Source organism: Phyllobates terribilis, unplaced genomic scaffold (genome assembly GCF_046119375.1).
Source record: "Phyllobates terribilis strain yellow unplaced genomic scaffold, ASM4611937v1 Scaffold_5__5_contigs__length_657084704, whole genome shotgun sequence".
Taxonomy (NCBI): Eukaryota; Metazoa; Chordata; class Amphibia; order Anura; family Dendrobatidae; genus Phyllobates; species Phyllobates terribilis.
Window position 1 is genome coordinate 616,770,282 of NW_027362765.1, and position 27,526 is coordinate 616,797,807.

General features: G+C 42.3%; 1 protein-coding gene across 1 annotated transcript in view; it reads right to left on the minus strand.

The window, feature by feature from the left end:
- The window catches only part of LOC141273762 (protein ELYS-like), a 113,517-nt gene that overhangs the window by 80,308 nt on the left and 5,683 nt on the right, over positions 1–27,526 (minus strand). Inside the window, exons 2-11 of the mRNA XM_073686100.1 lie at positions 26,695–26,824; positions 25,955–26,208; positions 25,693–25,873; positions 21,153–21,360; positions 16,837–16,950; positions 16,613–16,694; positions 15,303–15,453; positions 3,639–3,771; positions 3,379–3,557; positions 2,153–2,214 (exon numbers count right to left, since the gene is read on the minus strand). Of these exons, the coding sequence (XP_073542201.1) occupies positions 2,153–2,214; positions 3,379–3,557; positions 3,639–3,771; positions 15,303–15,453; positions 16,613–16,694; positions 16,837–16,950; positions 21,153–21,360; positions 25,693–25,873; positions 25,955–26,208; positions 26,695–26,824 (1,494 nt within the window). The remainder of the gene's footprint in view (positions 1–2,152; positions 2,215–3,378; positions 3,558–3,638; positions 3,772–15,302; positions 15,454–16,612; positions 16,695–16,836; positions 16,951–21,152; positions 21,361–25,692; positions 25,874–25,954; positions 26,209–26,694; positions 26,825–27,526) is intronic.

The window sequence follows — 27,526 nt, forward strand, 5'->3', positions numbered from 1 at the left end:
ATATCAGTCATAAAAGAGGAATGTTCCTCCTTAACCACCTTGGCAATACAGTCAGTGCATAATTGTTTCCCATATGTATCCGGTAGCTTTGTGTTACAGATGGAAAATCATTTCCCTCTTTTCTTAGTGGCCAAAGGCATCACAGATCTTTCAGGGATCACCTTGTCCTATAAGAACAAGGAATCATAGAATAAAAATACTAAAGAAGACAGATGGAATCAGTAAGTGAAACAGAAAGGGAGTAATCCCCAGATAACTGACTTGTACTGGTGGTTCAGCAGGTGTATCAGAGCGACCAGTGGTTTGTCCTTCCATAGCGGTCATTCTGGATGCACTGGTAACCTCAGCTCCCCTCTAACAATACTTAAATAGTATTATCACACCCGTTTTCCATCAGAATCATCAAAAAGGCATTTCACCTTAAATTTAGGATTTGGCACCATTTAAAAAAAAAAAAAAAAAAAAGAAGCAGTGCGTTCCACGGTGGAACGCTCACCGGGCACTAGAGGTCTGCATGTCGCTACCTTTATAACCGGAAGTGCTGCAAATTCAATCTTCAGGACGCATAGGAGTTGCACGCAGGGCTTGAGCAGCGTGAACTGAGAGCCCCCCGAGGGGGAAGCAGTTTTCCTCGGGAGCATTGGCTCAACCGGACAGGCTGAGGGACCCCTTGATCAGCAAGATGTCGGCCTCCGGACCACGGCAAAAGGAAAGAGGAATGCGAAGAATCCCGATCCTCTCGAGCCCGACATCAGGAGGTCCTGATCACTGGAAAATTTGTGGAGGGGTGTCGCTCGTCTTGGTTCGGTGCCTCCCTTCTTGCGATGTCATCCTCCTCCTTGCTTTGCGTGGATGACGCGTCCCGTATGTCATCTATACAGTCCCCTGCCATTGCGCTCCTGTGCACGCCTACTTCTCTGCCCTGTCGAGGGCAGAGCAAAGTACTGCAGTGCATGTGCCAGAACAGGTCAAAGAGCCCAGGCGCATGCGCACTGCACTACTGTACTCTGCCCTCATCAGGACAGAGAAGTATGCCTGTGTAGGAGCACGATGCCGGGAGAATCTGTGGATGACGTACAGGACGAGTCATCCACACAAAGCAAGGAGGACAACGACGCTGGACAAGGACGGGCGACACCCCTCGGACCAGACTCGACCGCCACGCAGGGAAGTATAATAAAACATCTTTTTATTGTCTTGCAGGCCGGCTTGGGGGCATATACCCTGCATTATAGAATGCTGTATATCAGGGCTGAACGGTGGTGGCCATATCTTATATGGGACAAACCTTGTGACAGGTTCACTTTAATGATTTCCATTGACAAGCAGAAACATAAATGTTCAGACATTGCATTTTTGCTGCAAATGCTTCTGCCCCAAAACAAAGCGTTGGAAAAAAAAACACTGCGTACAAACGTGCATTTTGTTGTATGTATGTATGTATGTATGTATGTATGTATGTATGTATGTATGCATGTATGTATGTATGGTGTATGTATGTATGGTGTATGTATGTATGTATGGTGTATGTATGTATGTACGTACGTACGTACGTACGTATGTATGTATGTACGTATGTATGTATGTAAAACGTTATTTTTCCCATTCATTTGAGTAGGTGAAAAGTGTTGCAAAAACAAAGTGCATCTACTGTATATAAACTGTTCTAAGAAGATTTAATGATCAAAGGGAATCTCTCAGCAGATTATTGCTACCTCCTCTAAGCAGCATGATGTAGGCAAAGAGACCCTGAATCCAACGATGTACCACTTTGATTACTGGGCGCAGTAGTAGGGACACAATTTTTAGGTTTAGCAATGCAGCAGAGATGAGAAAGCTGCCCCTGCCCACACCAGGCTCTCTACAGACAGTGAGGTGCTTATCACAGAAGGGGGCTGAGTTGGACGATTGCCGGCCTGCCGGATCCTCACAGCAATGTTAATCAAGGTGATTAAAGTGTAACACCACCACACAGCGTGGACATATGACACCATTGAGTTTAGTGCTTTATCCCCGTCATGCTGTCCTTAATTTACATAGCAAAAACATGCTGACAGATTCCTTTTAAAGAAAAAAATTATAATTTTCAATAAATAAAAATCTCAAGCAAATTTGTCAATTTTAGATAGGAAAGATTTCATTGTTCTTTTACCTCTTTATGAAAGCCAGTGCATGTGATGTGGATAACTCCGGAATTCAACAAGCAAGTAGCATCTTCAATATGACAGAAAACAAAAAAAATATCGTCAGAAAACTCATTAAACCTAAATTAGTTTTTAATTTTTTTAAAAAGTTTAAAATATCCAAGAAATTTCGTTCCACTTCATGATTGTGTTCCACTGGTTGTTGGTTCTTCCCCAAAAAAGTAGAATTTTATATCTTCATGTTTGAAGCCAGAAATGTGGCAAAAGGTAGAAAAGTTCAAGGGGGCCAAATACTTTCACAATGCACTGTGTGTCCTGCTAATAAGGCGTGGGATGGAGAGATGGCACATCATTCCTACTGATCACAGGTGAGGACGGGAGAGGGACAGACAAGGGGTGCATCATTCCTGATGACAGGTGGGATGGAGAAGTGGCATTTGTTCTTGGTGATCTATAGGGATGAGATGTGGAATGGACAGATGGCACATTATTGCTGCTGAAAGGGTGAGGAGGAGATGGGTGAGGTGGAACACTGTACCTGTTTATGACAGGGAATCAACTTACAGTGTCCATTTTAGGACATGATCAGACATCAAAGTCAAACATCAGAATTATGCCAGTTTGAGGCTAAATACCTTGTCTGAGAACTGACTGACATGTGATAAAAAAAAAGTCACTATTCGCTGGGACTTGAACCCAAAACTTTGTCCAGAAGCCAGTGCACTTACCATTGAGCTATTCACTCAATTGATGAAAGAAGTTTTTCTTGGCTTATGAGATCAACCATGAAAATACCCGAGGTGTCTAAAAGTCACTGTGATTCTGATGTTTGAAGAAAGTCAGATATCAGAATCACATATCAAAGTCACACATCATTTATATTTGGCTTGGAGGAGGTATGTGTGAAAGTCCCAATGAGTTGCAGACTGGTTTGTACTGAAAATCATATAACCTAATAGAACGCCTAGATTTATTCAGTGTATAGCTCAATGGCTACTGCACTGGCTTCTAGACAGCTTTCAGTTCAAATCCCAGAAGCGAACAATGACTAATAATGGCACAAAATCAGGGTGCCGTAATAATGCCAGAGCAAGTACTATCACAGGGTCAAACTGTAGCAGGAGGGGTACATAAACATTATTATATTAAAATAGGTCTAATTTATATAGGAAAAAATATATATAAATTAATTTACTATTCAAGGCCATCAATAATAATTAAAAATAATCATTACCAAAATTATAGGTGCTTGGAAAGTAGAACTGTTCTGGTGGTGGATATGCAGGCGGAACACCTCTACTCAAACTACGTTCATGTACAAGAACATCAAAGATGGTGTCATCAGTCATGTTTGTCAAGGCTTCAAGAGACCAAAATGCAACATATGAACAGTTTCTAAGAAACTGACCAGGCCTGTGAGAGAAAGAAAATAATTGGAGTATACAATGAAAGGAATGCCATTACTCTCCTCTCCCACAAAAAAAAAAATCTTACCTTAAAGAATCCGGCATCTGTGCTTGAGACCAACGATTTATATCAAACACTCCCATGTAAATTGAAGGCTTATTTTGTCCATACGTATTAACTTGCCAGCTAAATATTGACACGCTGGTATCAGGCGATGTAACTGAAAAGAAATCATATTGCTAGAAATATGTACAAAAACATTATTTGCAGTCTATAATAATACCCTAGAGGGATTTCCATTTCATTGACAAATCTTGAAATAAGTTTTAACCTGCAGGTCACAATTTTTATTAGAAGATTTTAAAACTCCACAAAGTACATGCATATAAAGTACTGCATTTTCAGACAGACGCGGTCTTTAAATGGGTTGTCCACTACTTGGACAACCCCATCTCAATCCTTGTTTGGCCCAGTAAAATAACACCCATAGGGCAGAGTGAAGCAAGCGCTGATTGGCCGCAAGGATCGTATGACAATGTTATGCGAGCCCTGGGAGACCCCGTGTCGACACCTCGGGAACAGCACCGGCAACAGAGGTGAGTATATGTATTATTTTACAAGGGGAAAACATAGGGATTGAGGAGGGGGTTTCCCCGAGTGGTGAACAATCCTTTTAACTGCAGTATAAAAGTAATACATTTTAACTGGATTGGAAACCTTGTGTGTTAGTATCACAAAACCTATTTAGATGTTCTATTGCATGTGTTTTTAATGACGTAGAAGTGAATCTTACATAAAATATTACATATGTTGCATTTGATAAAATACATAATCACTGTTGCAGTTACTTTTCATTAAAATTTGCATCTGTTCTCCTGATATTAAAGGGAACCTGTCACCATGAAAATGCAGTCCTATCTGCAGGCATCATGTTATTGAGAAGGAAAATCAAATTAGATTGATCTATAGTTTACTGAAAAAAAGGTCCGTATAACCCGTATTTTCATCACAAACCTCTGCCTTTTGAGATTTTCTGTCCAGTTGGCGGTCCTATCAGTGATTGACAACTTTCTCTGTACAAGTGTACTTACAGTGATAGATGTCAATCATTGACAGGACTGCCCACTGGACTGAAAGTCTCAGAAAGAACAGATTTAGGTGATGAAAACAGCTTATACTGAATTTTTTTTTTTCCACAAAACTATATATCAATCTAATCTGTTCCTCCTCCTCCTCAATAACATGATGCCTGCAGATAGGACTGCATTTTCATGGCGACAGGTTACTTAAAAATTTTCTTTTTTTATTGTTTACAGCTTATTGCCAAAGGAACCGGCCACAAATGCAGTCTAGCAGCAGTAGCCGAACACACACAGTACGTGCAAGCGCTTTACAGTGAACCTGACATCTGACACTTCATGCCCAATCCACTAACTGATCTCAGCCACTGCCTGAATCATGCCACCCTCAGATTGGGCAGCAAGTATCAGATGTCAGATTCCCTTTAATAGCAGGTCATAAGCACTTAATTGAAGCGGTTGGAAAAAATCTAAACATCTTATTCTGAATCATAAAAGGGCGAATCCCAATAAATAAAAAAAAAAACGCAAACCCACATTGGGTAGAGATGAAACTTCTAGATAAAGATGGGTCTGGCTCTGAAGGGTCGTGCTTAAGGGTCTTAATCTGAAATAAGCCGGAAATAGGCCAGAAGGTAGGAGTAACTATTTACTAATTGTGCTTAGTTTCTCTCTCTCATTCACACTTAAACCTTCATTATGCTTACATACGCCCTTGCTGTCTTTGCACCACTAATCCTTACTCTCCTTCACTATCCCCCAAACCCCAGCACTCTCTAACCAAATAATAATCTCTCCTTCCCGCTTACCCCCTCACCTGACCTCATCTGCACACCTGCTCCTCAACCTCAGATCTATCTATAAACATAAAACAAGCCGGACACTCTCCTTCTCCCAATCCTGGAGCCCCATAATTCACAACTCCCACCAATTCCTCCTCCTATCGCTTCCAACCAACTGCAAACTACCGCAACCTCTCCCAAATAAAACCCGTGCCCCTAACGCCCACCCCCCTGCTCCCTCTCTCTGGAGCACTTTGGAACGCCCACTCTGTCTGCAACAAGCTCTATTTTGTCCACGACCTCTTTACCTCTCAGAGAGGCCCATCTCTCCTTCCTGGGCATCACAGAGACATGGTTGACACACGCCAACACTGTCTCCCCTGCTGCGCTGTGTTATAGTGGGCTCCACTTCACCCACACTCCTCGCCCTGGTAACAGACATGGTGGAGGAGTAGGTCTTTTCCTTTCTACCAACTACACCTTTATCCCTATCCCACCTCTACCCTCCCTTCTTTTGAAGTCCACTCTGTCCGCATCTACTCTCCCTCCAAGTGGCTGTCATACCGACCTGAGAGCCCGGTCACTGCCTTTATTGACCAATTCTCCTCTTGGCTTCTTTACTTTCTCTCTGCTGACATTCCCACAATCAACATGGGTGATTTCAACATCCCCACTGACATTCGCCAGTCAACAGCATCTAAACTCCTGTCGCTTACTTCATCCTTTGGACTTCGTCCTCCTGAGCTACCCACACAGACGGACACACACTAGACCTCACCTTCATCCGACTCTGCTCCCGATCTAACCTCAAAACCTCCCCCTTACCCTTATCTGACCACCATATACTCTCTCATCCCAGTTCTCCTCACCTGCCACCCATGCCCAGCAACTAGCACACCCCCGCAGAAACCATGCACATCTAGACACTCGTACACTCTCTGACTCTATTCTACCACTGATATCCATATCCTCACTCCACGACACCGTCAACGCCACTGCTTTCTACAATGCCATTCTCACATCAGCTATTGACTCGGTCGCCCTCGACACTCATTCCCCACACTCATCCCATCCCTTACCCATCTCTTCAGCCAATCACTAACTTCTGGTACCTTCCCCGCTGCCTTCATGCATTCCACAATCATGCCCATCCTCAAAAAGCCATCCCTCGACCCAACCGCCTTGTCTAGCTACCGCCCTATATCGTTGCTCCCATTTGCCTCCAAAAGCCTTGTGCAACACGTTCACGCTGAACTTTCCTCTCACTTTTCATCTAACCCTCTTCGACAACTAACAATCTGGCTTCCACCCACACCATTCCACCGAAACTGCCCTTACCAAAATTACTAATTACTTACAGCCAAAGCTGACAATTCTGTTCTCCTTCTTGACCTGTCCTCAGCCTTTGACACAGTAGACCACTGCCAGTCCTACTACAGATCCTCTCTTCCTTTGGCATCAAAAACTTGCCCTATCTTGGATCTCCTCATACCTTTTTAACCGCACATTTAGCATCTCCCACGCTACCTCCTCATCCCGCCCCCACTCTGGGAGTCTCTCAAGGCTCTGTCCTAGGACCACTACGCTTCTCAATCTATACACTTGGCCTGGGACAGCTCAAAATCTCACTGCTTCCAATACCATTTGTACGCTGATGACACCCAGATCTACCTCTCTGGCACAGATGTCACCGCTCTGCTGTCCAGAATTCCAGCATGTCTATCAGCCATATCCTCCTTTTCTCCTCTTGCTTCCTAAAGCTCAATGTGGACAAAACTGAACTCATCTTTCCCCCATCTTGCGTATCTTCCCCACCTGATATTTCTATCACAATAAATGACGCCACACTTTCCCCAGTACCGGCAATCCGCTGCCTCGGAGTAACCCTTGAATCTTCCCTGTCCTTCAAACCCCATATCCAAGCTCTCGCCACCTCTTGTTGCCTGCAGCTCAAAAATTTCCAGAATCCCTCCATCTACTAAACTGGTTGTGCATGCCCTCATCATCTCCCGCCTCGACAACAACAGCATGCTCCTCTGTGGCCTACCTGCTACCACTCTCACACCCCTCCAGTCCATCCTCAACTCTGCTGCGTGACTGGTTCATCTCTCGCATCGCTACTCCTCCGCTACCCCCCTTTGCAAATCTCTTCACTGGCCCCCAATTGCGCAGAATATCCAGTTCAAACTACAAACACTGACCTACAAAGCCATCCATAACCTTTCCTCTCTGTACATCTCAACTAATCTCCCGATATATTTCCTCACGTAATCTCCAGTCCTCCAAAGGCCACCTCCTCTCCTACACACTAATTCGTTCCTCACCCAATCGCCTCCAAGATTTCTCCCCATCCTATGGAATTCTGTGCCTCAACACGTCTGATTAGCCTCCACATTTGGATCCTTCAGACGGAACCTGAAAACCCATCTCTTCAAACAAGCTTACAGCCTGCCATGACCTTGCTTGCTGCAACCTCAACACCAAAGCTACTGCAACCACCCCCAACCTACTGTCTCCTTCCCCGTTCCTGTAGAATGTCAAGAAATCCCTGCCTATGTGCTTATTATTCCCCTAAATCCCCGCCTCTGTTTAGTTATCATATCCCCCCCTCCCCTGCACATCACAGGGCCCTGTGACAAATATACATATGGATAGAGATATAGATATATATATACATACACACATACATATATTATATATACAGTACAGACCAAACGTTTGGACACACCTTCTCATTTAATGATTTTTATGTATTTTCATGACTATGAAAATTGTACATTCACACTGAAGGCATCAAAACTATGAATTAACACATGTGGAATTATATACTTAACAAAAAAGTGTGAAACAACTGAAAATATGTCTTATATTCTAGGTTCTTCAAAGTAGCCACCTTTTGCTATGATGACTGCTTTGCACACTCTTGGCATTCTCTTGATGAGCTTCAAGAGGTAGTCACCGGAAATGGTTTTCAATTCACAGGTGTGCCCTGTCAGGTTTAATAAGTGGGATTTCTTGCCTTATTAATGGGGTTGGGACCATCAGTTGTGTTGTGCAGAAGTCTGGTGGATACACAGCTGATAGTCCTACTGAATAGACTATTAGAATTTGTATTATGGCAAGAAAAAAGCAGCGAAGAAAAACGAGTGGCCATCATTACTTTAAGAAATGAAGGTCAGTCAGTGCGAAAAATTGGGAAAACTTTGAAAGTGTCCCCAAGTGCAGTTGCAAAAACCATCAAGCGCTACAAAGAAACTGGCTCACATGAGGACTGCCCCAGTAAAGGAAGACCAAGAGTCACCTCTGCTTCTGAGGATCAGTTTATCTGAGTCACCAGCCTCAGAAATCGCATGTTAACAGCAGCTCAGATTAGAGACCAGGTCAATGCCACACAGAGTTCTAGCAGCAGATACATCTCTTCAACAACTGTTAAGAGGAGACTTTGTGCAGCAGGCCTTCATAGTAAAATAGCTGCTAGGAAACCACTGCTAAGGACAGGCAACAAGCAGAAGAGACTTGTTTGGGCTAAAGAACACAAGGAATGGACATTAGACCAGTGGAAATCTGTGCTTGGTCTGAGGAGTCCAAATTTGAGATCTTTGGTTCCAACCACCGTGTCTTTGTGCGACGCAGAAAAGGTGAACGAATGGACTCTACATGCCTGGTTCCCACCGTGAAGCATGGAGGTGGTGTGACGGTGTGGGGGTGCTTTGCTGGTGACACTGTTGGGGATTTATTCAAAATTGAAGGCATACTGAACCAGCATGGCTACCACAGCATCTTGCAGCGGCATGCTATTCCATCCGGTTTGCATTTAGTTGGACAATCATTTATTTTGTCAACAGGACAATGACCCCAAACACACCTCCAGGCTGTGTAAGGGCTATTTGACCAAGAAGGAGAGTGATGGGGTGCTACGCCAGATGACCTGGCCTCCACAGTCACCAGACCTGAACCCAATCGAGATGGTTTGGGGTGAGCTGGACCGCAGAGTGAAGGCAAAAGGGCCAACAAGTGCTAAGCATCTCTGGGAACTCCTTCAAGATTGTTGGAAGACCATTTCCGGTGACTACCTCTTGAAGCTCATCAAGAGAATGCCAAGAGTGTGCAAAGCAGTCATCAAAGCAAAAGGTGGCTACTTTGAAGAACCTAGAATATAAGACATATTTTCAGTTGTTTCACACTTTTTTGTTAAGTATATAATTCCACATGTGTTAATTTATATACACACACACATACATACACACAAATATATCTATCCATCAAACTATACACTGTAGCTCACAAATCAGTTATATGGATGTCTGGCACAAAAATACCACTGCTAAGTGCCACATTGCGTAACTGCAGGGCAGTTTGATTAGCACATATGCATATATAGTAGCTCTATACAGCTACTCCACTGACGTCTCAACCTCAGTCACCTTACTGATTTAATAAATGTAACCAGGGCTGTGGAGTCGGTCTCCATTTAGGTGGAGTCGGTATAAAATGGACCGACTCTGAAAATATATAATAAATTGGGTACAGTAGTATAATGCAGGATGTGCTGTAAATGTTTTCCTAAGAATTTGGGAAAGTTATGAAATGTCCTATAAATGTCTGTTCTGTTCCTGATGTAAGGGTCTCTGCTTAGGTGAGATGAATCTGTGCTGCACTTTATGTACACGCTCAGTAGTGAGGCCGTGCTGTGGAGTCGGAGGTTTAGCTTACCATGTTGGATTTACCAATCTGTCGGCGTTGCACCTCTGCCCTCAGCCCTGTGTACTCTGCCGATCTCCTGGCATGAACAAATGTCACATGACCACGGCAGCAATTATGGGATATTTGTATGTTAAGAGACAAGCGGGGAACAGAAGGCTAAAAACAGAAGAGCAACATCATATTGCTTTTTTTCACCATTATTAATTTAGATAGCAACTTGGTCCATTATTAAAGGGAATCTGTCACCCCCTGGCCCTTATCTGACCTCTAATATTGGCATACAGGTGATAGAAATGTAAATATATACCTACCGCTATGGCCCAGAGTAGAGGTCTAGTTGATTTAAAATGTCTTTTTATTCAATCCGTATACTGATGCTTGGGGTGAAGAAATCCCCGCCTACTTTGTGAATTACAATGTTACCCAACCCCACTCCCCTGCATGTGACGTGCAGTCTCATCTTCCAGGTCCCGCGCAAGCTCACCTCACCTTTAAAGGGAATGTGTCACCCCCCTGGGCGATATCAGACCTCTGGGCATAAAGGACTTTAATCAATTCTTTTTTCCATAGGCTTGGTGTCCGGGAGACGCCTAGCAATCCCCGCCTGTGTGCTTATTATTCCTTCAAATCCCCGCCTCTCTGCTTAATTATCATATCCCCCCTCCCCTGCACGTCACAGGGCCCTGTGACAGACCCTGTGACGTGCACTGTGCTCCCTGACTTCCGGGCATGCGCAGAGGGCCGCTCACATAGAGCGCGCTTTGCTTCATCCAGGCCCGTCTACCTGTGCTCTGCGCTGCAGGTTTCTATTGCGCAGGTGCCGGAAAGTGACGGTGACTCCCGGCGCCTGCGCAATAGAACCCTGCAGCACAGTGCACGGAGAGTCGAGGCCGGGATGAAGCAAAGCGCGCTCTATGTGAGCGGCCCTCTGCGCATGCCCGGAAGTCAGGGAGCACAGTGCACCACACAGGGTCCTGTGACATGCAGGGGAGTGGGGGGATATGATAATTAAGCAGAGAGGCGGGGATTTAGGGGAATAATAAGCACATAAGCGGGGTTTGCTTCAAGCCTGTGGAAAAAATAATTAATTAAAGTGCTTTTCTCTGCAATCAGACCTCAGCTATGGGCCATGCAGGTATGTATAGATTAAGGCTGCGTGCCCACTATGCGTTTTTCAAGAGCTTTTGCCGTGGAATTTCCGCAGCGAAAACGCTTAAAAAACGCTTGGTAATATGTGCCCCATGATCCCCAATGATAATCCGCATGTGCTGTGCGGAAATTTCCGCTGCGGATTATCAATGCGGAAAAATACGCAGCATGTCCATTAATTTTGCGGACACGCAGCGTAATTGTAAAATGGTACCTGTAAAAAAAAAAAGAATTTAAAATAAAAAAATAAAGATTATACTTACCTTCTGATGTCCTCCCGGTCTCCTCAGCGATGCGTGCGGTGTGTTGGGCGGCTCGCGGTGGTGTGAGGACCTGACATGACGTAATTGAGTCATGAGACAGGTCACGCGACCACTGACGTCGGCGGTCGCGTGACCTGTCACATGACTCAATGACGTCATCGCAGGTCCTTCACACCACCACGAGACACAGGGGAAACTGGACACATCAGAGAAGAAGACCACGGGCCATCGGAAGGCAAGTACAATCTTTATTTTTTACTTTTCACCATTCTTATTTTATTCATTTATTTTTATTTTCCTTTTTAACTATTACTTGGTCACACTATATATGCCGGTTGCATGGATTTATATAGTGTGACCAAGTTGTCAAGCACTTTCCAAGTGATGCTAAAATTGCTTTGAAAAGCGCTTAATAACCCGCATGTAGAAATGCATGCAAAAACGCTTGACAATGCTTCTACCTGGCGGGAAAAACGCATGTAAAATCCGCATGCATTTCTGCATCGTGGGCACATAGCCTTACTTTTCTATAACCTGTATGGCCATAGTAGTGGTATGATATCACCCGGGGGGGCCACAGATTCCCTTTAACACGAGTCACACTTTTTTCTCCCGGTTATGTTTCCAGCAGTGATCTTGTGAGCAGACGCCAGGGAGTCACATAGCTAGGAGAAAAAAAAAGTGCGCCTTGTGTTAAAGGTGATGTGAGCATGAGCGGGACTTGGAAGACTAGACTGCATGTCACAGGGCAAGGGAGTGGGTGTGGGGGACATTGTAATTCATAAAGTAGGCGGGGATTTCTTCCCGTCCCCCAAGGATCAGTAAACAGATTGAATAAAAAGACATTTCAAACCAACCAGACCTCTAATATGAGGCATACAGGTATGTATAGATTTACATTTCTATCACCTGTATGCCCATATTAGAGGTCTGAAAAGTCCCAGGGGGTGACAGTTTCCCTTTAAGAGGTTGTCCAGCAGTGGTCACCCCCTTTAATTTCATCTAATGCACAGCATCTAGTGCTCTGAAAGAGTAAATCTACTAAACAGCAGAAAAGGTTTAAACATTTAGATTTTTTTTTCATGCTTTTGCGGAATATAGTTACATACAGTTAGGTCCATATATATATTTGGACAGAGACAACATTTTTCTAATTTTAGTTCTAGACATTACCACAATGAATTTTAAACAAAACAATTCAGATGCAGTTGAAGTTCAGACTTTCAGCTTTCATTTGAGGGTATCCACATTAAAATTGGATGAAGGGTTTAGGAGTTTCAGCTCCTTAACATGTGCCACCCTGTTTTTAAAGGGACCAAAAGTAATTGGACAGATTAAATAATTGTAAATAAAATGTTCATTTCTAGTACTTGGTTGAAAACCCTTTGTTGGCAATGACTGCCTGAAGTCTTGAACTCATGGACCTCACCAGACGCTGTGTTTCCTCCTTTTTGATGCTCTGCCAGGCCTTCACTCCGGTGGTTTTCAGTTGCTGTTTGTTTGTGGGCCTTTCTGTCTGAAGTTTAGTCTTTAACCAGTGAAATGCATGCTCAATTGGGTTGAGTTCAGGTGACTAACTTGGCCATTCAAGAATATTCCACTTCTTTGCTTTAATAAACTCCTTGGTTGCTTTGGCTTTATGTTTTGGGTCATTGTCCATCTGTAGTATGAAACGACGACCAATCAGTTTGGCTGCATTTGGCTGGATCTGAGCACACAGTATGGCTCTGAATACATCAGAATTCATTCGGCTACTTCTGTCCTGTGTCACATCATCAATAAACACTAGTGACCCAGTGCCACTGGCAGCCATGCATGCCCAAGCCATCACACTGCCTCCGCCGTGTTTTACAGATGATGCGGTATGCTTTGGATCATGAGCTGTACCACGCCTTCACCATACTTTTCTCTTTCCATCATGCTGGTAGAGGTTGATCTTGGTTTCATCTGTCCAACATTCCAGAACTGTGCTGGCTTTTTTAGATGTTTTTAGCAAAGTCCAGTCTAGCCTTTTTATTCTTGATGCTTATGAGTGGCTTGCACCGTGCAGTGAACCCTCTGTATTTACTTTCATGCAGTCTTCTCTTTATGGTAGATTTGGATATTGATACGCCTACCTCCTGGAGAGTGTTGTTCACTTGGTTGGCTGTTGTGAAGGGGTTTCTCTTCACCATGGAGATTATTCTAAGATCATCCACCACTGTTGTCTTCCGTGGGCGCCCAGGTCTTTTTTGCATTGATGAGTTCACCAGTGCTTTCTTTCTTTCTCAGGATGTACCAAACTGTCGATTTTGCCACTCCTAATATTGTAGCAATTTCTTGGATGTTTTTTTTTCCTGTTTTTGCAGCTTAAGGATGGCTTGTTTCACCTGCATGGAGAGCACCTTTGACCGCATGTTTACTTCACAGCAAAACCTTCCAAATGCAAGCACTACACCTCAAATCAACTCCAGGCCTTTTATCTGCTTAATTGAGAATGACATAACGAAGGGATTGCCCACACCTGTCCATGAAATAGCCTTGGAGTCAATTGTCCAATTACTTTTGGTCCCTTTAAAAACAGGGTGGCACATGTTAAGGAGCTGAAACTCCTAAACCCTTCATCCAATTTTAATGTGGACACCCTCAAATGAAAGCTGAAAGTCTAAACTTCAACTGCATCAGAATTGTTTTGTTTAAAATTCATTGTGGTAATGTCTAGAACCAAAATTAGAAAAATGTCGTCTCTGTCCAAATATATATGGACCTAACTGTAGATTCAATTATGTAGAAAAAAGTACTTCTGGGGATTGAAAACATTCTCTCCTTAACTCAAACTGATGTATAAAACCGTCATGATCAGGTCACTTTGTGCACTGCTTGAGGGATCTGTACGGTACAGCCTCTGCATCGGAGCAGCAGGAGCTCAATTGATATACACAGCCAGGATTCTGATGTGTTCTCACCAGGTTTAGCAGTTCAATCTGATATGCCGATAGTGACAACAGCACACAAAGAATCTGACCAAAAAAAAAAAGAGCGCTCCCTTTGTCAGACCATCATCAGCACCTCTAATGTGCGCAGCGGTGCCAATGGACTATGGCAACCAAGAGCCCGAAAATGGCCTTTTGGTCTGCCATACAGTACAGTTTAACAGATACTGCCAGAGTCGGGGTTTGATAGGTTGACGGGGATAAATTAGGTAATCCACTGTAGCGATGTGCGTTAACAATATGATCATGAGATTTTATGTTCAAGTTCCCTTAGGGTACTAATATTGTAGTGTAAAAAATATATATATATCCTTTGAAAAACATTCCATATCTCTGATTACTATAATGATATCAACATTTATGCGAAGCTGCATGGTGAACAATGCAAAGTGTATGTATATATGTGTGTTTTATATACACACATAAATACATACATTTGTAATTTTTTCTATTTCCACCTATAAATACAATTCATTCCACAAAAGACAAGCCCTCATTCAGCTATATCTTCAAAAAATGTGATGAAAAAAAATATATATTTGTCCTAAAGACCCCAAAATTAAGGGGTTAAAGGGATTTTCCAATTTTTGAAAGTGATCGTATACAATAGCGTGTACAGACAGACCAGGATGGTCCAAATATTTTACATTTGAAGAAACTTAATCTAGTCGGCTTCTGATTAACAATGATGTATGAGATAAGACTTTGTTGTACTCTACATAGTCAAATTTCAGATCAGTTTCTGTATATGCCTTGCAAACATAATAAAAGACATGAAAGAGAAAAATACAGAAAAACAAACCATCATGGAGACCGTCTTCTCTTTCGCTATGAGCATGGAATTTTTCTATAGTCTGACAGCCCAGTAACTTCATGCTGTTTGTTTGACCTCTTAAAAATAGGGTATTCGCTGAAAGATCCAGGTTATACCTTTCCTCACAGTATTCCAAGTTCTGTAAAAAAAAATAAAGAAAGAATAATTGACATATAGATAGATAGATTTATATTATAGGAATAGATATACCTAGTCTAGCCTCTCCCTGCCCCACTCCAGGTGGTTGACAGGTCTGTACCATGTGTGTGTACATAGGAGGAGACCTGTCAAAATCAATCAACTGGAGCGGGCAGGAACAAGTGAGCCAAGGACCATGCCGGATTTGTCAGGTCTATTTCTATAGTCCATGGCTGGCTTTTCAAACAAATTTTTCTCTGAAATGCTGCGGGGTTCCAGTGAAAAGTGTACACGGCTGTAATCGTACAACCACGATGTTTCATGCCGTCTGTAATTCAGGCAGTGTGAATCTAGTGGCAGCTCATCAAGCCTCACATTTGAATCAATTTGAAGCCCTATAGGCTCTGTTTTGGCAGATGGTGCAAAGGGTTAAAACTTAGCCCTACAGATTCTGATTAAGTGCACCTGGATTTCTCTGCATATAGCCAGGCTAGGTGTTCACCTTAGTCAGTCAGCTGGGGAAGACTAAGCAGAGTGGGTTGTGTTGGAGATGTTAGAGAGAGACAAGCCAGAATTCCACTCTGAGAAGAGACTGCACAGGCCATGTGCGCCAAACTGCAAATATGAGTGGTTGCTTTGGACAATAGCAGTTTTGTTTGACCAAACTTGGACTAGCTGAGTCGTGTATGAGTAGCCAAGGTCTATTTTGTTCAGTTAGTGCCTGGACAAGGCTAGGGATTTTGTGTTTATGGTTTTGTTTTCTTTAAAAAATAAAATCCAGTGCCTGTGTAAAAGTCGTCTACTGCCGAGCATGAATCCCTACACAATATATGCAAGGACTTAAACATAACCAAAGACAGCAAGGGACACAGGAGAGATGCAGTGGAAAGTGAACAGTGACCACCAGCTGGAGGTGGGTGAAGATCCTAAAGCAGTCAAATGTGTATACATCCATAATGTAAATAAAGTGGTAACAGAACAAACAATGACAGTGTGAATGTTGTAATAAAACAAAGCTCCTGACCAGAAGTGTCACTCAAGGAGGAGCACTCACCAAGGAAGTAAGGAGGGTTCAGAGCTGTGAGGTGCTCTACAGACAACTTGAGAATGCCCCCTTTACATTACAAACCATACAGAATAAAAATATACAGACATCTTACCTCATACATAATTTGTCCTGATGGTAAACGTTTTCTGTCCCCAAAAGCCAACTGCAGCAAATGAAAGCTTAAATCTCTACCACTATAGTAGAAAAGATTAAAAGGTTATGATGAGAACATAACTGGAGAGCTAAAGAAATGACAAAATACAGAACTCTTAATTTTGAAATGTAAAATAATTTGGGGAAAGGATGCAATGTTAGTAATTGGATTTTAACAATTACCTTTGACTTGTTTGAACAGCCCAAAGGTAACAGCAGTTTCGGGGGTCATTCTCAGGTTCTTGAAAAGTGACGGAGAAAACAGGAACTCTGCCCCCTTCAATTTGAACATGGTATCTGAAAATATATATATATATATACACATTAAGTCATTAAAATGTCCTACACAAAGCGACATACAATTATGATTTATCCCAGATGATAACTGCATGCAGAGCTGCTATAATAACACATCACGGCTTCTGGATATCCGGCCTGTACAAACATGATGCAGCCCACCACACTAAGCGCCGGCAAGCACGTTTCACACCGGTTAAAGAGAACCTGCCAGCAGATTTTAGTCCTATAAACTAAAGGCATGGCCATAATAGCACGGCGATGCTGATTAATATGATACCTGGTGTGAAGGGATGCGCTCAGTGGCTGCTGATTACTCATCTTATAAAGTTTTCATAAAATGGTGTCTTGTGCTTCAGGACAGGGCGTGGGGGCTGGGTTGTCTTCTGGTTCTCCACCCCTCCACACCAGACTCCTCTATTTCTGAAGCAGGTAACAGATTATTCAGGGACTCGCATACTTTATAAAATTCCACAACGCAGCCATCACTGCATATGCACCGCCTCTGACGCACACAAGACGTCATTTTCTGAAAACGTCATAAAGGTGAGTATTCAACAGCCACTGAGCGGATCCCTTCACATCAGGTATCAGTAATCAGCACCACAGTGCTATTATCGCCATGCCTTTAATTTAAAGGGCTAAATCCTGCTGACAGGTTCGCTTTAATCATTGTGGTCCGATGTTTGATTGAGTCTGTAGCAAAATATCAAAGTGCTCTACATAGCGCCTGCAGTGAAAATCATTTTTGGTGCTCATTCTGGTTTTTCCAAATTCTCAAAATCATTACATTAAAATGTTCAGATTTTTTAACCCCTTTCTAACATTGTGCGTAATAATACGTCCCTGTGCCCTGGACCTTATGGACCAGGTAAGTGTTATTACTTCTCGGCGATCGCGCCCACACAAGTTGTGCAGCCGCGGTTGCCGGCGGGTGCCAGCTGATACCTGGAACCCAGAGCCAGGAGCAGTGTCCGCACCGCTCCCAGCACTTTAACCCCTTAAATGCTGCGATCGCAGCATTTAGCGAGCGAGCAGAAAAACAAATGCCGCTCTGCTCTTGAATCGGAGACCCAGTGACATCATTGCCATGGTGTGGAAAGAAGGAGAAAGAGCCACAGGTACAAAGAGCCAGGCACCCAAATATTTGTATTACAAAAATATATAACATTTTATTGAACAGAAGTTTGACAAAAAGACATTAGACCACACAAAAAACATTAAAAGCATTTAAAAAAGGAAAGCAAAACCATGTGAGGGCGTAATATCCCACACATGCACCAACAGGTTAACTAGAATAGAAAAATCAGTCATCATTCAAGACATGTGTCATAGTGACCATAAAGAAAGTCATAAATAGCCCAAGATAGAAAAGTATATGATCATAAGGTTCAATAGTGAATGACTATAAAGTGCAGTAATATATAGAATATTGATACAATACAAGATGCATAAATAGGATCAATCAAAAGAGGAGGACATCTAATAATATCGCCTAAACATCCTGATCATAATGTTAATCATAAACCATCTACTATGCAGGCACTCATAGAGTTCAAAAGTATACAGAGTGTAATATAATAACTGTATGCGCTATTAAGAGGTCAAAGTTAGTATACCTGTTGTGGTCACCCACGCGTATCGCTGCCCACTAGCAGCTTCGTCAGGGGTCACATGACTGTCGGCTAAAATATGGAAAACTTATAGCTCTCAAAATATAGTGATGCAAAAAAACAAAAATGTTTTTTAGTGTGTGACAGCTACCAAACATAAAAACCCGATCTAATCACTCACACCGCATGAGGAACGGCGTAAAAAATTAAAACAATTCTTCATCTGCTGCTTTGTTCATTCGGCCTCCCAAAGATCGCAGTATGGCTCGGCTCACATTTATCCTGCGCTCTGTGCTGAGCGCTTACGCTAGGGCTTCCTTGTAAGTATGCGATTCAGAAGGAACCCCCAGCGGAAGATTCCCTGTAATGAGGCAGATGGAGGCACCGTGGACGCCGTCTGGCCTGTGATCCAACATTGTCAGTCTTTTTATTAGGCGTGCATAAAAGTGCCGTCGGGCACAGTTTTGTTAACGACTGAAAAACAGGACACAGCTAAACAGAGGCCAGACTGAGTCCAGAGTAAGGCCGGTTTCACGCATCTTGATATTTCCGGTAAAGGAAATACTGGTACCGGAGATAACCGTGTCCGTGTGTACCTGTGTGACATACGTGTGGCAACTGTGTGCCGCATCAGGAGCACACGAACTGGCACCTGGGAATCAGTGGTAAAGTTAACGCTGTTCCCAAGCGCTGGGTGATCAATGCTGCCCTCATCATTATCCCATGCCGATGCATCAGCACGAGCAAGGAACAATGTTGACAGTAGTATTCTGCTTCCGGTGTGTCCTGGTGTAAAAATAAAATTTTACATTCAAATAGCCAAGTCAGGGCCCCTTTCCTTCCGAGCCCCACCATGCCCCTAAACAGTGGTTTTCCCTCACATTTGGGGTATCTGCGTGCTCAGGAGAAAGTGCACAACAAACTTTGGGATCCATTTTATCCTGTTACGCTTGCAAAAATGAAAAAAAAAAAATTGGGTCTAAAGTAGAATGTTCAGTGTTTTCTTCCACATTCCAACAATTCCTGTGAAGCACCTGAAGGGTTCATAAATCTATTGAATGTGGTTTTGAGCACCTTGAGGGGTACAATGTTTAGAATGGTGTCCCTTTTGGGTATTTTCTGTCATAAAGGCCCCTCAAGGTCACTTCAAATGTGATGTGGTCCCTAAACAAATAGTTTTGTAAATTTTGTTGTAAAAATGAGAAAACACTGGTCAACTTTTAACCCTTCTAACAAAGAAAAATGTTGGTTTTAAAATTGTGCTGATGTAAAGTAGACATGTGGGAAATGTTATGTATTAACTATTTTGTGTGACACATCTCTCTGATTTAAGGGCATAAAAATTCAAAGTTTGAAAATTGCAAAATTTTCTAAGTTATCGCCAAATTTCGAATTTTTTCACAAATAAACGTAAATCATATCAAATAAATGTTACCACTATCACAAATTGCAATATGTCATGAAAAAAAACAAATCTCAGAATCAGTGGGATCCGTTGAAGCGTTCCAGAGTTATTGCATGAAAGGGAGACTGGTCAGAGTTGTAAAAATTGCGCTGGTGATTAACGTTCAAACAAACTTCGGGGGTAAAGGGGTTAAGCATTTCCCACCTCCCATTGGCTTTCAATGCAACTTGGACAGAATAAAAAAAAATATATATATATATATAAGCCTTGAAGTTTACCACAAAAAACTGGGAAAATGTATTGACTTGGGTATAAGCCTAGGGTGGGAAATGCAGCAGCTACTGGTAAATTTCCCCATCCTGGTGTGCATATCATCCTCATCCCCAATCCTGGTATGCATGGCCCCCCATCAATGCACACATGAAAAAAAATAACACACTTCTACTCACCTTCCCTCTGCTCCAGTGCTGCGTCCTGTTCTTCCAGCAGCTGATGAGCGCATGACGCCACTGCCATGCGCCCTCAGACGCTGAGGTGAGCTGCCGGGATATTCACTTCTCTCCACGCCGGGACTATGGGCGTGGAGTGGAGTGAATATTCATTTTCTTTAATAGCGCAGTGTCAGTCGCAGCAGTCTGTTTCCTGCAGCAGCTCAGCGATACGGTGTGCTCCAATAGCATGCACAGAGGATAACGGAGCCAGTGGCTGCGACTGACAGTGTGCGCTATTAAAGAAAATGAATATTCACTCCTCTCCACCCCCATGGGCGTGGAGAAGAGTGAATATTAATTTTCTTTAGCAGCAGGCACACATGGTAGCTGCAGCAGCCGGCTACCGACTGTGCACCGCTCTTCCGCCGCAACCTCTCCCACCCCACAGCCAGAATGTAAGTATATACTCGAGTATAAGCCGAGGGTTTTTTTTTTTTCAGCATAAAAAAAAATGTGCTGAAAAAGTCAGCTTATACACGAGTATATGCAGTAGCTTTGAAAAAAATCATTATATACACATTTTAATCAAAGTTATATATTAAATTACTATGTACAATAATGTGTGGCCAGAAAAAATAACAATTTTCCCTAATAAAACAAGCTTAATACAGCCACGTGAGGGAAAATCTTGAAATGTATCTAAGAATGAAGTAATGCATTTGAATATGGAAAAATAAACAAAACTTTACTTACTCTCGTCTTAAAGTTTTCATGTTCCATAAAGAGAGGTATCCATCAGAGAATCCTACAGCCAGGTGATTAGTTCTAGCTATATAGCTGACTGTGGTGACCATGGCTCCAGAAGGTGCAAGCAGCTGAAGACCTATGTGTCGTCTCTCTCGATTAGCCGCTTTTCGGAGTTTAGGGATTTCTGCAGGTATCCCACTAATGACTTCAAGGTCTATAAATAAATTGACAGAAACAAGCATTTCAACATTAAAAGGGGTTGTCACTAACACCTTCTTAAAACTAAACGTTCAGCCCTGATAAAAAAAACAAACAAAAAAAACAACTTGTACTCGCCTCCCATGCCGGCTCCATTCCAGCGGTGTCAGCACTCGCGGTCCCGGATCTGTGATGCGGTGGAATGACCTGTGATGCCCGGCGCCCAATCAGTGCTGGCGTCAGAGTCCCGGCCTTCAGACAAACTAAACATGAAGAAGAAATCTGGGATCCTCCATGTTCAGTTTGTACGAAGGCGCAGACTGACGCCAGCACTGATTGGGCGCCGGGCATCACAGGTCATTCCACCGCATCACAGACCCGGGACCGCGAGTGCTGACACCGCTGGAACTAAGCCGGCACGGGATGTGAATATAGGGTTTTTTTATTGGGGGGCCGAACATTTCGTTTAAGGGGTTGTCCCAGTAGTGGACAACCCCTTTAAGTCTATTTGCCTGTAATTACATAAGCTGTCGTGTTTGTACATGAGGAACAAACATTTGTTACATTTCCTCTCTGATTTTCAGTGGAATAAGTTAAGTAAAGACTAGCTATGATGTGTCCTATACAGACCTGAGGGGCTCCTGCTCTCCTGCCCCTATGCAGAACACAGAGAAAAGTAGCATGGCTATAATACAGCAGTACAACCAGCAGTAAGGTGATATAAAACACATTTTAGCTGTGGTTTTTTTTTTCAGAGGGAATGGCGAGTTTTGGAAAAAAAAATCTCATCACTCTCAGATCTCACTTCCAGCATTTACAGTCATTACAAGGGCCAGGAACCCCCTGGAAAACCCCTAGGAGAAGAGCTACGCTGTCATGTCATTACATCCAACACAACCTATCCCAGGTACAGGGGAATAATACCAACAGCCGCAGAACGTTTGTTAAAAGGGAAAATAAAAAAAACTACATTTTAGTCAGCTCTTCAGCCACTTTATCAGGAGGCAGCAAGTTAAACATGCAAAAAGCGATGAGCGGTTTGTAGTATTGATTTCAGCGTTGGTTATAGAATCAGTGACCACTTAAAAGGAGTTTTGAATAACAATTGGGAATCTGAAAAAGGTCTGTCCGTATTAAGAACATTGGAGTAAAGCTCGCTCCTAGATACCCATTTTGTTCTGGACATTTTAAAATGCCCAAACTGAACCAAAACCGAAGTCCACCCTCGCCACCTCCCTGCACCATCTTGATTTGTGCTTCTCCTTACACCAAGTCTCATTATGTCCTACCAAAAGACAGATCCTGCAACAAATATAAGGACAGGAGGAAGGAGCGGAGGGTAGAAAAACAATAGGAATATTTGACACATTTTACATCGTGCAGTCTGTCCTATCCATTTTGGGTCTTCTCTATGCTGATGTCTGACTAATTCCCAAACTAAGTGAGCAAGTGCTATAATGTGTAAATGAAAGATACCACTGCAGCAAATCCCTCGCCTCTCTTTACTGTTTTACACTAGATTAAATTTACTTCTTCCCTTAAATATATTACGGTTTCTTTAAATACAAGTTATACAATATTTTAATAGACTTTCTACATTAATTCTCTACAGTTTTCAATACCTCCATTTGATGTAATTGAATAGAAACCTTTAATTTGCCTAGTGAAAGTCAGTCTTGGTAATACAAGACACATACGGGCATAGCTCATAACTACAGGTGCTTCTCACAAAATTACAATATCATCAAAAAGTTAATTTATTTCAGTTGTTCAAAACAGAAAGTGAAACTTATATATTATATAGAGTCATTACACACAGAGGGATTATATAGAGTCATTACACACAGAGGGATCTATTATATAGAGTCATTACACACAGAGTGATCTATTATATAGAGTCATTACACACAGAGGGATCTATTATATAGAGTCATTACACACAGAGGGATCTATTATATAGTCATTACACACAGAGTGATCTATTAGAGTCATTACACACAGAGTGATCTATTATATAGAGTCATTACACACAGAGTGATTATATAGAGTCATTACACACAGTGATCTATTATATAGAGTCATTGCAAACAGAGTGATTATATAGAGTCATTACACACAGAGTGATCTATTATATAGAGTCATTACACACAGAGTGATCTATTATATAGAGTCATTACAAACAGTGATTATATAGAGTCATTACAAACAGTGATCTATTATATAGAGTCATTACAGACAGAGGGATCTATTATATAGAGTCATTACAGACAGAGTGATCTATTATATAGAGTCATTACACACAGAGTGATCTATTTCAAGTGTTTATTTCTGTTAATGTTGATGATTATGACTTACAGCCAATGAAAACACAAAAGTCAGTATCTCAGTATATTAGAATACTTTATAACAGCTTGAAAAATGAAATAAAATCCGAAATGTTGGCCTATTGAAATGTATGTTCAGTAAATGCACTCAGTACTTGGTCGGGGCTCCTTTTGCATCAATTACTGCATCAATGTGGCGTGGCATGGAGGCGATCAGCCTGTGGCACTGCTGAGGTGTTATGGAAGTCCAGGTTGCTTTGATAGCAGCCTTCAGCTCGTCTGCATTGTTGGGTCTGGTGTCTCTCATCTTCCTCTTGACAATACCCCATAAATTCTCTATGGGGTTAAGGTCGGGCGAGTTTGCTGGCCAATCAAGCACAGTCATACTATGGCTTTTAAACCAGGTATTGGTACTTTTGGCAGTGTGGACATGTGCCAAGTCCTGCTGAAGAATGAAATTTCCATCTCCAAAAAACTTGTCCGCAGAGGGAAGCATGAAGTGCTGTAAAATGTCCTGGTAGACGGCTGCGCTGACTTTGGTCTTGATAAAACACAGTGGACCTACACCAGCAGATGACATGGCTCCCCAAACCATCACTGATTGTGGAAACCTCACACTAGACCTCCAGCAGCTTGGATTGTGGCCTCTCCACTCTTCCTACAGACTCTCAGACCTTGATTTCCAAATGAAATGCAAAATTTACTTTCATCTGAAAACACCACCTTGGACCACTGAGCATCAGTCCAGGTCTTTTTCTCCTTGCCCAGGTAAGACTCTTCTGGCATTGTCTATTGGTCATAAGTGGCTTGACACAAGGAATGTGGCACTTGTAGCCCATGTCCTGGATACGTCCGTGCGGTGGCAGCTCTTGAAGCAATGACTCCAGCAGCAGTCCACTCCATGTGAATCTCCCCCTATTTTTTTGAACGGCCTTTTCTTAGCAATCCTTTCAAGGCTGTGGTTATCTCGGTTGCTTGTGCACCTTTTCCTACCACACTTTTTCCTTCTGCTCAACTTTCCATTAATATGCTTTGATACAGCACTCTGAACAGCCAGCTTCCTTAGCAATGACCTTATGTGGCTTACCCTCCTTGTGGAGTGTGTCAATGACTGCCTTCTGGACATCTGTCAAGTCAGCAGTCTTCCCCATGATTGTGGAGCCTACTGAAACAGACTAAAGGGACCTTTTTAAATGCTTAGGAAGCCTTTGCAGGTGTTTTTTAATTCTAATTTACTGAGATAATGACTTTTGTGCTTTCATTGGCTGGAGGCCATAATCATCAACATTAACAGAAATAAACACTTGAAATAGATCACTGTTTGTAATGACTCTATATAATATATGAGTTTCACTTTTTGTATTGAAGAACTGAAATACAATTTTTGATGATATTGTAATTTAGTGAGAAGCACGTGTGTACACAGCGCTGTAGCTATGTGCCCATCACATGACCAGTGCAAAATGTTTATCCACCAGAAGCAAACAATGAATATTACTAATAAAGGACAGCAAGCAGACATCTTAAAAACCACGAGGAATGAATACAGACAGTATATCGCAAAGGCACTAAAGAGGTTAATGGCATTATGTTGTTTTGTGAAATCATAAAGGGAATTCCAAATCAAGTAAATAGCATAATGCTGATATGTGATATGCCATCACTTGATCTCTGGGGCCCCAAACCAATTTGGGTGGGGGGGGGGGGGGGCGCATTTCAGGCTCTTAATTTTTTTTCTGCACAAAGGTGGTCGTGATATCTGAACTGTGCTGGGAAAGGCAAAGAGCCCCATCCACATGAATGAAGAAGTGCCGCAGCAGGTGGCCTCACACCAATGTTCAGAAGGGAAATGTTATTCCTAGGATTGTTGGGTGCTCTAGAGGTCAGACCCCTTGTGTTTATTGTGTGCTGACAAATCCTAGTAATATGCCATCAATTACTAAAATGTGGTCACCCCTTTAACACAACTTGATTTAGTTTTGTTAAAATACATTTTAAAAATCCTGATTTATTAAGAAAAATACCTGACGCTTCCAACTCATCTTGATTGCAAGAGATATCATCTAAACATAGATCAATAAGAAGAACATGCCCAACATCTGTAACCACAGCTGCCACGCCAAAGAACCATCTTAGACTCTGGTGTAAATGCTGAGTACTGGCATTGGCTCCGCCATCATTCACTAAGGGTTCAACAGCCGTTACCTGAAAGCACAAGAAAGTATATAAATTATAACAGTTTCCCAAAAAGGATCGAGCAAATCAATCAAGTTTAGAAGTGCTTACCGAGCCAGGGAGCGCCACTGCTTTAACAACTTTTGAAATGCCGACATCATACAAGCAAAGAACACTGCCTTCTGCTTCAAGCAGACCCACAAGAAGTCCTGTCTTCTTCTGCCATGAAAACTCTTTGACAGCGACAACAGTGGGAGGTCTCTCAGTCACTGAGCTAAAACAGTATGCAGAAAGTCTTTCACCCGTTACTGAATTGGTAACTTCAAGCTGGGGTCCACATGCGAGCCAAGCAAGCCCAGCTCTCCCTTTACAGAAAAGAGAAATAAATTACACACATGCACTGCCAACCTTTTCTGAGCCTATAACTTCATATTTGTAAAAACAGATTAAAGATATAAGTTTTTACAAGAAACACTGGGCATATGCCCCCACAACAGAGAGTTAGCTGCATAGTATAGGGGATAACTGTTAGATCGGTGTAAGGCAGGGCTCGCACAACTGTATTTCACAGTCCGTATATGAAGCACAAGGTCCAAAACGTACCGCTTCAGACCCGAGGCTGTAAGCTAAGGTTGGGAAGCCGGCCACGAGGTCAGGCGATGCAGCCCGTATACGACCACAAGATACGCTTGTATGAACTCCACTTTAGTCCTACTTTTACCCCACCAATCTAACAATCATCACTTATCAGAAAAGATTAAAGAAGACTGGAAAAAAAAACCTTTACCATTCATTTGGTAAAACAATGAGCAAACAGACCATCGTTCTATTAGATGTTACATATCTCTTACCTGGGGTAAACTTTGCACGCAAGACAGATTCCAGGTTAATTTCATCCTCCTGGAGAGCTTCTATTGTGGTCTCCGGAAATTGCAGCAAGCTGCTAGTTACTTGGGCCTCAAGATTCGGCATCTTATTTTTCTTTCAGAGGAAAAACAAGAATTTGAAATTAAACAAAGTAAATGAAAACACAGTAATATTACACCAGTATAAGTATATATATATATATATATATATATATATATATATATATATATATATATATATATATATATATATATATATATATATATATATATATATATATATATATATAAGCACAGAAAGGACACTCCAGTCAGAAAGGACACTCCAGTCATATGCACCCATACACAATACAGGTGCTTACGTGGCCAATAAAAACATGCTAGATTATTTCCCATAATGGGCCACTTTGCACTGAAAGGTATAGTCACCATATACCCACTGAACGTATGCCAAGCAGGGCTGTGGAGTCAGTAAGCCAAACCTTCGCCCCCTTGATGTCCGTCTTCACAGCACGGCCTCACTGCTGAGCGTGTACATAAAGTGCAGCACAGATTCATCTCACCTAAGCTGAGACCCTTACATCAGGAACAGAACAGACATTTATAGGACATTTCACAACTTTCCCAAATTCTTATGAAAACATTTACAGCACATCCTGCATTGTACTACTGTACCCAATTTATTATATATTTTAGGAATCGGTACATTTTATACCAACTGCAACTCCACAGCCCTGAGGCCAAGACAACAAACTTGGTAACAACCTATGGATTTATTTTGTCCATACGCTTGGTGTATTTGCAGTACATGCAAAAT